The following is a 12,747-nucleotide window of genomic DNA, read 5'->3' as shown; positions in this document are numbered from 1 at the left end:
TTAAAACAGTGACAAAGTTTTCTAATGAGCTCTGGGATACCAACTGCCCCTCCAGCACTACACTGATTTCTGCTTGAGCCAGGAGCTGACCTCAGTTGTACACCCGCTCATCAGCATTTCCTCATTCCATACAAGACCCTTTTCATGTGCTCAAACCACACACTGCAGAGCCTCAGGCACGGTGTGGTCATGCACAGCTGGGATGGGCTTATTTACTTGCATTCAGTGGAAAGAAAGGAGTCTTTTCACAAGATAAAGACTTACTGTACTTTGTGAGATGACTCCATGTGAAAATGACTGTCACAATAGCAATTTTTTGATATTTTTTCTGAGATCATTGTCCTCAGCTTGAAGGTTTGAAAGGCAAAGTGCTTTATAAATTTGCCTGTGAGACTGCCTATAGTGTTACTTCATTTGTGTCACTGTCAAATATATCTTCATAGTACAGTAAGAAACTCAGAAAAGTCACTGTCTCAAAATAAAAAATGACAGCAAAGACATAGTGATGTTAGCTGATACATCATACAGTTGTTCTGCATAAATCTAGTAAAGTATTGTATACAGCTCAGCCTATCTCCTGAATATAGGGTGTATCTACTTTTGGTTTCTATTCTGTTTAATATTTCTGTTCCTCTTTTTACTCCCTACTTACAATAAATCTTATATAATGAGCAGTGTGCAATAAGACTGTTTCACATTACTGCTGGACCTGAGACTCAAAAGTACTGAATTAATCTTAGTTTTTCAGTAAGTAATAAATATGTAGATTGATTCTGTTTTGATTATACACTGCCATAGACTGGAAAATTGGTGCAATACATCATAACAGTAATGTTGTGAGTACATCCTAAGTTTTATCAGTAAAACCAATTTTGGAAAAGTAAAGATTTAACACCCCAAACCAAAAAACCAAAAATGCAAAAGAGGAAAATAATGCAAAGAGGAAAATAAGACAACTTAAAAGCTTAATTTATTAAAATGAGAGGGAAGGGAAATTTTTTTAATATTATTCTCTTAGGGCAGGGATGCATATGTGCAGCAGTGCTTTGCTGTAGGTGTTACATGCTCATAGATCAGCAAAGTGTAATGCCATAAGGACTATTTGGCATGACCATACAGCACACAGCACTAAACATCACATTTAGATAGTATAGAATATCAGTTGTCCATCTCATCAGATATTCTGTTTGACAGGGACCAACAACTCTTCTCATCTATCTGCAAGACTGCTTTATTGAATATGTAAGAAATATCTGGATCAAAGGAGTTTCTTATCAATACTTAACAGATTATTGTTTATATGCTTTATTCCTGTTAAATTCCAAAACAGTTTGACTACATAGTTGCAAACAAGAAGTTATGCTTAGGGGTTTTTAATGTATTTATTCTTCCTACGTTTATTGAGTTTGTTTTTAATTTTTGTATTTTCCTGGCTTGAAATGACAGTGCTTGGTAATTAAATCTGAAAGCACAGAATTGACTATTTATTTCAGCAGCAAATTGCTCATTCACAAAAGAATAATTTTTGGAGAGCATGAGGTTTTTCGTGAAACAGGAATAAAAAAAACCCCACTTAGTTTTGGAACTGTGCAACCTGAATTTTCAGGCAAGACTTAGTAAGTGACCTGACACCTGTGTGAGAAAGGTGAGCCAGGGCAGGGTATGTTACTGTGCTTCTTTTGCTCAGGAGCCCATCAGCTCAGATTGCTGAGTGTAATGAGTGTCAGGGGTTCATACTCTGTCCTGGAAAAGTCTTGAGGACAGACCTTGCATTTACCATGAGCCCACTCTGCATCCTGACCTGTTGTGTATTTCAGACAGGTCTGCTTGATTTGTGAAACTGATATAAACCAGGAGAGGAAGCATCAGTGTTTGCAGAGCAGGAACAGTTTTGGTTCTGACTGTGTCTATCTTCAGGAAGTGCAGCTGCCTTGAGAAGTGCCTACCTCCTGCCCACAGCAAAGAAATGAGCAACACTCATTTCACCCACTAGAATACAACAGGCACTTCAGTCACATCTGTTTTCTCAAACTTTGAGATTATTCCAGCTGTTTTGAAATGCAGTTATAAAACTATATGCCTTTGCAAAAACAAGGGATATCAAAATGATTAATTAAAATGATCCTAAATGCTTTAAAAAAAAAATTTAACATTTTGAAATTTCAAAGTTATTGAGTCAATGTTGCAAAAAAAAATATTTTAAAATCCAATCATTGAATATCCTAGAGCAAGGTGTCTTACCCCTTTAGCAGCTCCAAACCAGGCAGAAAAGCAATCTTAGTGTATGAAAATTCTGTCAACTATTTTATGAGCAATATGCAAGTCCTTCTGCAAAGCTAGGCTTTCCCTTCCAAGTCTACTTTGCTTAAAAATCCAAACACAAAACTAAATGCTTCAGCCCCAACTGGTTTTTGTATCCTTGAAATTATTATTTTTAGTAATTATTGTAAAAGTAATTATTACTTTTACATTCCTGTCAAACCTGTCCTCTACTAGGGATTTGCTCATAAAGTTGTTACCCCTGCAGAGATGTTGTAAAGGGCATCTCTAACTGCCAGTTTTCCAACCCCTTCTGCATTTTCTTTACCTAGTTAAATTGGAGGAAGCACAAGAGACTGCTGTTTTCCTGGATGGAATGCCACATTGATTTTTATTTTAGTAGTATTATTTCCACATTTTGTTCAGTCTTTGCATGTTTTTTAACTCCTGGTTTGATCTGAACAGAACTGGATTCCCACTGAGCTGCAGACATTCATGCCCCAATGTTTTTCATTTACAAGTCAATATCAATCCCTTTTTTTCCCCTGAATATATATTCTTGCATAGCTGCCGAAACTGAACCTAAGTTGTCACTTCATTCTCAAATGTCTTAAGAACTGGTGCCTGTAGCATTCAATATTTTAAACATATTTTCAGTATTTTAAATCTATATTTAAAATATATTTTAAAAAATTCTGATAGACTTGAGTTGCATCCATTTTCTACAAAAAAATTCAAGTTATTCTTTAATTAAATTCACGTATTTGTAGGTTTTTCTAATCTTGCTTTGCAAAATTTAATATTAGCTAGTCTGTGGCATGAAATTCCAACTGATATGAAGTTTCCTGTTGCTTGGTTGCATCAATATTTTTAGGAAAAAGACAGAAATTAAAAATATTCTTAGAGAAATAAATTGAGAATTATGATTTTATCTTTTGTTTTCATTAGAATGATCATTTTCTCATATTTGCTGCAGATCTAGACCACGCAGAGCAACTTGGAGTATAAACTATTTTTATATTGGCAACTTGACTTACTTGATTTGGAGTATTTGGAGCATCCATTGTTTCTTTGGTTACATTTACTTTTTTGTTTCATTTCAACAATGGGTGTTTAAAACCTCTTCCCTCCCACATATCTATAGAGTCAACCTGAAGTTCAGTGCTGGGGTATAAATAATATGCTCTACAACATGCATTTGGTGGGAGCATACATTTTAGAGAAACGTTGCATGGATCATCAGCATTAACTAATAAAAAGCTCCTCTTTCAATTGTCTCTCCTACTTTTCTTGTCATTTAGGAGAGACTAAAATGTTGCTTAGATATTTTGCTGCCTTTCCATCAGTTGGAGATAGGAGTCCCATCGTTCCTTTAGGCCAGAATCTCAAACCTAGATTCTGGTGACACCAGATATTTAGCAGGTGTGATGTCTGCTCACAGGGCTGGACCTGGAATAGCCTGTGATCAGCTCTGGTAGGAAAAACCTCTTCATTTCTCCTGGAGGACTGGGAGGCCAAAGTAGGTTTGAAGTGTTTAAATATAATGAACTGAACATACTATCAAAGAAACCAAGCACAACAAAGATAGCTTTTCTTCACAGTCATTGACACTTGATTGCATTTTAATCTTAACCTGCAATAGGCTTTGTTATCTTAATCTGGACCTGGAATTGCCAGCTGTGCCATCCTCTTTGGTTCATATAATATAGATAAACATCCACTGGGAGCTAGGACAAGAGCTCCAAAAATCTTTTCAATTCATCTGTGAATTAGACATAAACAGAGGTCTTTACACATGTATAATTAGAATAATTGACCATTTCTTCTGTCTACAGCCTTCATACATCCTTATGTGATCTCTTGCAGTCTTTCAGTGTTCACTTCTAGAGAACACTGGAAAAATAAGGCTGTAGACCACTCCAAGCACATTAGTGTTATAGAAGTTATGATTATTTTGTTATCCTTTTGGTACAGACTTAAATACTGTCCATGAACAGTCTGTTCTGTGTGGCTTGTTGACTGAAATTTATGAAAGTCGATATTGGGCATATGAAGAGGAGAAAAAAGGAACAGCATTTCTTTCATGTAATCAAACATAATATATAACTAAGAAAACTTCAAAGTGAGTTTGTGATATCTGTTTTTTTTTTTTAATAAAAATTATATCTCGTTCCAGTGAAGGATCATTTTCCCTCTGTTACTGTTCCAGGAGGAGTGCAGTGCCCGAACAGCAGCGCCCTGCAGGAGACGCGCAGCTGTAACGAGCACTCCTGCACTGTGTACCACTGGCAGACTGGCCCGTGGGGACAGTGCATAGAGGACACGTCTGTCTCTGCTTTCAACTCCTCTGCCAGCTGGAACGGGGAGGCCACCTGTTCCGTGGGGATGCAGACAAGAAAGGTCATCTGTGTCAGAGTCAACGTGGGACAAGTAGGCCCGAAAAAGTAACGATCTTTAAAAGTGTCTACATGCTGTAATAATGCTTGGATTTTACTGCTTTATATTTTTATCACCAAAAACTGCTTGCAAAGGCAAAAATACCCTCTTCTGTGTGTTCTCATGAGGGGATATTTCACCTTCTAAAAATACAAGACTGGCACAACAGGAAGACTAGACAATACCTTTCTCAGTATGGATTTTAATGGATGGTATTTATGATGGTGGTTCTGCTGACAGCTAAATAAATCCAGTTGGCTCCTTACCACCATCAGGTTAAGTCACAATAAAATTCTTGGAGTATGTGTGTGAAATTCAGAGCAGCACCATTTCAAAGATCCTTGTGTTGCTTCCAAACAAGCAACATGCTGTATTGGTTAGTGCAGTTCCACTCAAAAATAGCGATATGAATCTAAATACACTAAAGCCCTTCTCAGAACCAGACCAAGGAGCTGCAGCACAGTGAAAAATGGCATGACATTAATTTGAAGCATTAGTTTGAACATTAGTTTGACAAAATTTGTGGGTTTTTTTCCCCACCTATGTGTTTTCTTAAAGTTATTTCCTTGGTCCAGTGATTTGGGTTTACAGTTTAATGTGTTACTAGGGTTAAATACAGATTAGCTGCTAGTAAAATGCATTTGCTAATATCTTTGTAGGGATTTGCAGTCTGTAAATATATACCACTCAGAACAGATTCAAAACTCTAAGAACTGGTAGCAGAGGTCATTTAGAAAGTTCATGAGGCAGCTATTTTCACACAAAATGTTTGCTTGATGCATGCCATTTGCTGTTTTATTTGGCTGTAGATTTAAGCCTAATTTACTTTAAATGGAAATGTGGGGAGTAATGTCTGCACATTCAGTAATCTAAATTGTTGTGTATCTGTATTAAGTTGCTGTTCTATTTAGTCATGATAGAATTATCTTTTGTTTGGTACATTTACAGAAAAAAACCCCACAAATCTCTAATGATGTATCATCCTTTTTAAATCTACTAGATGCCTCTACCTTTGATTTGATGTTAAATTCTGGGAGGAGGACTGTTTTATTCTTTCATAAATGAATAATGTGAAGTGAAAAAAGGTCTTGGTTGTTCCTTCAAATTGTCACATCAAAATCACTGTATCATTTTTAAAGACCCAGACATTTAACATGAAAATGTAAATAGGAACCTTGTTTTAAACTCCCCTTAATAAAAAGGATTACTGTGGTATGATACAATCAATATTATTGGCCTTATCTTCCTCACAAGTTACAGTCTCCAGCATGTATCTTTTCTGTTTAATTTGACCTTGAGTAAGGACTGCAAAAAAATCAATACTTTGCTTTAAGCCATATATAGTAAACACAAACAATACAAAGCATAGAAATGGTGTTCTAATTGAACTAATTGCCTTGCCTAAGTATCTGAAGAGCAATTGTAGTGTTTAGCACTCCTGAAAGATGAAGCTCTCCATAAAATGGTGAATGTATGTATTTCAGACTGTTTTGTATGCTTATAATTTCTCCTGTTTTTAAAGGGAAAAGCCAATGCAAGAAAAGCCATTAGCAAGCCAACATTCAATGCTTTTCAGAAACATTTTTTAATTTTAATCTTAAAGAAAATTTCTGACAATATTGTCAGTATATGTGATTGGAAGCAGAGGTTTTGTTAAAGTGTATCTGATCATATCTAAACACACCCTTGCATATAGAATCTGATTTTATGAATCACATAGAACTGAGGCACAAGTTGACTAAAAATTGTAGAGAGAACTTACAGAGGGGCAATGGAGACTTGTGTTGCTATAGCTGTGTTACTTCATGTTTTTTCACATTGGTGGGAAGGGAAAAAAGAGAAGGGGTGGAGATCCTATTTTAAGAGGGCACCAAGGAATTGGTGCTTGTTCATGGTAATTGATCACATACTGAGAACAACATGTGAATTGACAGGAAAATGCAGAGACATCTGACGGAAAGCATGCACAAGCAAGTATTATTGTTGAAGAGTATGTTCCTGTAAAACTGCAAATCAGCTTTTGTCCTCCTCACATTGCATAGGCATAGCTCTCTGCCAACCATGGAGACTAGATTTTCCTGATATTTTACCATTAGACTTGCCTCTCTCACCTCTCTGATCCTAGTTGCCCTGGACTGGAAAGAGGAAAAGCTAATGTTCATAGCTCATAGTAATGTTTTTCTATAATGATCCATAAGCTCACAAACATGGATGTTATGTTTTTCTTACATCTTTACATATTCTTCAGACAGTCCACAGTCTGTATGTTTTTGGAGCAATAGAAATTTTGAAATTATTTCAAATATTTTCAGTACTTCTGAGAGAGTTGTTGTATCATTCTGAAACAAGTATTGTGGCATAGAGAGTTGTTTTTCCGTGATGAAAAAAGACAGAATCCCCACAGAAGGGGGAAAATGACCTGGGTAATGAGTCCCATATGTGGTAGTCCAATAATCCTTTTTATATGCTGATCAAGACTCTCCCTAAAACAAGTAAGGTTTTCTGCCTTTTCTGACAGTCTTTCTCAGTCTCATTGATCTGGCAGTTTTAAATCCTTTTCTGGTCTCTCTTATAATCACAGCCAGCTTATGCTTATTTGTTCCTGGGTTGGCAGTGTTATTTATTTTAAATATGCCTCCTTCCAGAGTTTATGTTTATGATAAAGTGATGAGACCTGAAGATGTATTTTACTAAGCTAAATAATGGGATGGCTTTTCTTCATAATTATGTGAAAGCTTGAAAATTACCCCGAAAATACAAAGTCTAGCGTGGTGAGTGAGGGATGATGATTATTTAAATCCTGAGGTGCAGCATACACTAAATTTGGCTTGCTTTCACCACATGTATTTAATTGCTACTAGTTTTTATAGCTGTGGTCCATCGTGGTGAATTCTGGGCAACAAGCACTGTCCTCATGTACCTACAAACATTGAGTACCTCACACAATTCACTACTTCACTGCAGAGTGATTGTTTATTTGATAATGCTTCTTTGTAATTTTTTTGTTAGATGCCCTGAAAGTCTCCGACCTGAAACTGTGAGACCTTGTCTGCTTCCCTGTAGGAAGGACTGCATTGTGACTCCATTCAGTGACTGGACACCATGTCCTCCTTCTTGTCAAGAAGGTAATTTTATCCATCGCATGTTAATAAATTTTAAGTATGTAAAAGATGGGGAGTCAATTACTTTCAATCACTTTTGGCAGAATGCTTATACACATCTATTTCTGACAGAGTACATGTAATATCTGGTATAGCTGCTGCAGGGAGGACATAGAGTTTTTGCTGAAAAGTGCAGTTATTTCTATCCATTTTCTATATGCATCTGTTTGGATTTTTTCTCCACATTTTGCCTAATGTCACAAACTCCCATTTGCGTCTTACACTGATGAAGAGATAACTAGTTACAGGGTAGACACATAGCTGTTATCATCAGCTTATCATCTCAACATCAATACTTACACAGTGTTAGCATTTTAATTGTCAGATTATGAGCTGGGGTTTGGAAACACCTAAGTTTATGCTGTTTGCTCATCAGAAAAAAACCTGAGTCTTTATATACAAGGAGATAGGTATGTAGCTAAGTAGATATGCAGTTGTACATAATTTTGTCTGGCTGCTTCTATTCCAAGGAAAATTGAAGGAGAGTTAATAAAAATCAACAGACTTTACATTGATGTGAGTGTTCTGATTTAAACGTAAAATCCAACACCAGTTTAATACACTTGGCAAAGGTCTTTAAAACAGTGCAGGTCTCCCCTGAATTTTTATTACAGTGAAATCACACATGAAGTTAGCATGGTGACAGGCTTAATATTTGCCACTTTTTATGGTTCTTTTCCTAAGCTTAACATGAGGCACTTTTCTAATGTGTACTATTACAGACAGACTCTGTAATACTCCTTCTTCCACAGGGTACTAATCCCTGTGTGGGACATGGTAATTACTCACAGCTACTCTCAGAATGTAAAAGATATTGTTACATCAAACAAGCAGACTTGGGCTGTCACGGCCAATTCTTTATGCTTGGTAAAGGACACTGGCATAAAGGCATTTTTGCAGTAATTCCTATCAGTGTTCAATGCATTCTAACAAATGAAAAAAAGGGGTTAGGAAGACTAAATTCATAACCTTTGAAAAAGAGCAGGGAATTGAATCTATGAAACAGTTATTCATTATTATATATGTGTTATTTTGTAGCAGTATTAATTGTTCTTTCTGAAATATTTTTGTTGGAGGAGATCATACTGGGCAAAATTGCCATCCTTTTCTGTTCCCATTTCTGTGGGTTTTAAGAAAGTTCTTGATGCAATGAGCATATCTTCCTGAATATTTGCCACAAACTATTGTACAAGCTTCTATAAAACAGTATATTTGTGAACTATGAGTGTTTTTTCTATTCAGGGAGTCCATACTACAAGAACAATTTTTATTTCATGGGGTTTACCCATTTGTGCCAGCAAGAAGGTCAGTGGCTTTGCTGGGCTGCACGTCTGTCTTGCCCCTTGTGCCAGCTCCTGGCATCTCCTGGAGCTGTTTGACTGGGGAGTGAAGGGTTTCCTCTGGGCTGAAGAGGGGCCAGGTGGTGGAGAGCCACCGCCGGGATTCTCCTACTGCTCACTCCTAATTACAATTGCTTGGCCGTGGTCCAGCACGCTTCTGTGATCAGACAAGCTGCAGCTGCTGTAATAACCCACCCAAAGCTGATATCAGCCCAGTCAGCCAAATGTCTGCTCTACTGCTCTCTGTGAAAAAAATAAAACCCTCCAAGATTTTTACCTAACATAGGCATTGCTGTGGAACTAATACAGATCTGTAGCTTTTCTCTTGATTTTCTGCCTGAAGAAATGATACCTGAAGATGACTGAAATCAAAATTCCTACAGGAACTATTTCCTGTTTAGCATTAATAATGGATGACCATAATAATTAAAAACTGCAGACTGTAAAGGAATTCTAGAGTAGAATTTCTGTTTCTAGTTTTACATGTAAATGTTTAGAACAAGCTTACACCTTCAAACTGTAAAGTGTAGCAGCAAACTAATCAAGCTTAGTTTTTGTTCTCGTGAACTGTTCATTTGTTCAGTATTGCTGGTATTGCTTTCTGTTTAGTTCTGCTTTCTGGCTTTGAGATGAAATTAAAGTGTTTTTTCTATTAGGCTTAATTTTTCTGCTTATGGGTAAAATAGCATGTCAATATTATGGCAATTGGTTCAAAGACCTTGTTTTCACCCTAATTACTTTCAACCTTAAGTAGCAGCAGTAGAAACCAGCTATTGTACTCTTTGCAGGGGGTGTCACAGTCAGGAAGCAGTCCCGTCACCGAGTCATCATCCAGCTCCCTGCCAATGGGGGTCGGGAGTGCCCAGACTCTTTGTTTGAGGAAAGGGAATGTGAAGCTTCTCCTGTCTGTCATAGTTACAGGTATGTGAGACAATCAACCATGATTTTTAAAACTTGTACTACTTCTAGAGCTTGCTGAATTCCGTTACTTAGCAGTAGTTGTTTTTCTACCATGGACTATTTAGAAAAGTAGGATACACATCTGAATCAAGATTTCACAACAGATATATAGACTCCGTTGGGGCCACAGGGAATCAGTGGTACATTTTGTTCCAGCTCCTTGGAAAGAACATTGCAAGAACTAAGAATTACTTTCCAGAATAAATTTTTCGTAGAAACTGTTTTGACATTCTAAACACGTAAAGCAGATGTTTCTAAAATATCCAAAGTGCTGAACTTCAAGCTTATATGTTTAGGAGAGCTGATTCCTGGTGCCACACTGTTCAACCTACCATAGCCTTGATTTTTCTATCCCTCTAAGCCCTGAGACAGTCCAGAGCTGAAGATCCCCCCATATGCCCTGTGTCCTCTGCATTGCCCTGATCTTCATCACAGAATGTTGAGGACTATTCCAGAGGGTGGAACAATTTTTGCTTAAGAACAGGTTTGGTTAGTTCTGTAATATCTATCTGAGTGTGTGGGAAGGTCTAGACATACAAGAAGAACTTGTTGTTAATGGAGACAAAGTTTAGAAAATTCTGATGCCATTAGTTAGATTTACTTGACAAAATAATAAAAAATATATTTTTAAATGAATAATAACTCCTATGAAGCTACTATCTGTTGCAGAGGTACAAATAGAATTTAAGCTTAGCTTAATGAAAGGAAATTGAGATTAAAGTAATGTGTTGCTTTCATCATCTCATAAGAATTATCATTGCAAATTCATTAGGAGATCACACTCTATGCAACTAAAAGATATGAAAAGATTGAAAAGGGCATTGGGGAGCTACAAAAATCAGCACTCTAAACACCAGAGAAATAGAGATCAAGAACTTTTTATAGTCAGAATGAGAGCTGGAGTTTTGTCTTTTAAAATGCTGGCTGCTCCTCATCTTTTTAGTATCCTCAGTATCTGAGCTACATGATAATGTGCTGAGCATAAGAAAGAAGAGTTGCTAGAGAGTGGTAGATGGGGTCATTTATATTTCATGACATGAACTAATACTAAACACATGTTCCATATATTTCCTTTAGCATCTTTCTGACCTGCACACATGCTGCAACAGATGGACTCACACACTCAGCTGGCTTGTGCCTTAGTTGCTGTCCTATAGAGGCAGGTTGCAATGAAACTCTGGGTGCAAAACCATCAAGATACTTTTAAACATGCAAACTGCTGATGACTGGAGCTGTGGATTATTGCAGAGTTGTGACAACAAACAGACTTGGCTGGATTTGTTATATTTAAGGGCTGAGGTATTGTACAGCACCAGCAGCGAACTTTGTAAAAGTTTCATAGCAGTTTATATTAATGATAGAATAATTTAAGCAGTGCAATATTGTATTTGTTACGGATGAGTTTTTGCAAATTCTTTTTGTTTGTGTTTTATTTTTGATATGGTGGACCCATTGTGTTGGTTTTCTTAGCTGGCTCCACATTTGCAAGGTGTTGCCACTCAGCAACCCAAGATCCAAGGAATTTCCTGAGGCACCCTTGCAGTCACTCAAGCCCACTGTCCCAATACTTTCCTGCAGCTACCTTTCCTTTCTGTTTCTTATTTCTCCTTTTTTCTTTCTACCTTTGCTTCCTCCTTTCTTCCATGTGTTCTTAATGGTCTCATCCTAAAAGAAGAAAAAAAAATTAAGAGAGTAGGGATAAGTTTATGATACTGTTATTGGTTGTTTGTGAATTTCCCGTTACCAATTAGTAAAAATAAACAATAGCTTATGGTGGTTTATAACACTTATCTAGCACTTGTGCTGCCTGAAGGTTTAGATGGATTTCCTCCCCTCTCATTTCAGGTGGAAGACACACAAATGGCGCAGGTGCCAACTGGTACCATGGTACGTGCGCCAAGACAGTCCAGGAGCACAGGAGACTTGTGGACCTGGGCTACAAGCAAGAGGTTAGACCCTTTGTTGCTGTCATTTATTCTCAGAAATCTATAGATGCACTGGTGTGGGAAATGCCTTACATTTTAGGCCTTGTAACCTAACATTAATTTAATCTATCTTTATGTGTGTCAGCAAAGGAAAACACTGAAAGTGCTCAGGGCTATGTTTCAGTATGTTTGGAGTCTCTGCCAGCATGGAGATCCTACAGACTCTTCTGGCACTTGTTCCCTGATGCAATTTGTGTCTGTGACCCCTTATCCTTTCTCTGCACATCTCCGGGAGCATTTTGGCTATTTCTTCTCTATACTCTCAAATTAAAATAGTTACAGAGAGCAATGGGAGCATGAGATTGAAGACTTTGCATTTACACTTTAGAATTCAGTGCCAGCCCATTTCTCCAGGTTGTGAAGGTCCTTTGAATGGCAGTCCTTCCAGGTAGGTACTGACTGCTAAAACTGTCATTGTCCTCAAACTTGCTGAGCATGCTTTCTGTACAGGTTGTTAAAGAGACTAAACAGAACTGTGCCTGGAGTTAACCACTGAGGTGAAACAATCTTAACCAACTGCTGGTTAGACTTCTGAACCACTGACCCTTTGAGCCCAATGATCCAGATATTTTTGCACCATTTCCATTATATAGCAAATAATTTTTA

General features: G+C 37.3%; 1 protein-coding gene across 1 annotated transcript in view; it reads left to right on the top strand.

The window, feature by feature from the left end:
• The window catches only part of THSD7A (thrombospondin type 1 domain containing 7A), a 191,198-nt gene that overhangs the window by 124,889 nt on the left and 53,562 nt on the right, over window positions 1-12,747 (top strand). The window contains exons 9-12 of the mRNA XM_054273356.1: window positions 4,469-4,703; window positions 7,705-7,820; window positions 9,985-10,117; window positions 12,002-12,105. Coding sequence (XP_054129331.1) covers window positions 4,469-4,703; window positions 7,705-7,820; window positions 9,985-10,117; window positions 12,002-12,105 — 588 coding nt within the window. The remainder of the gene's footprint in view (window positions 1-4,468; window positions 4,704-7,704; window positions 7,821-9,984; window positions 10,118-12,001; window positions 12,106-12,747) is intronic.

This window comes from Melozone crissalis, unplaced genomic scaffold, assembly GCF_028551555.1.
Source record: "Melozone crissalis strain CALT ecotype California unplaced genomic scaffold, PUWL_Pcris_2 ptg000016l_1, whole genome shotgun sequence".
NCBI classification, from domain to species: domain Eukaryota; kingdom Metazoa; phylum Chordata; class Aves; order Passeriformes; family Passerellidae; genus Melozone; species Melozone crissalis.
Note: the sequence above shows the minus strand (reverse complement) of the source record. Positions and strands in the feature narration are given on the sequence as shown.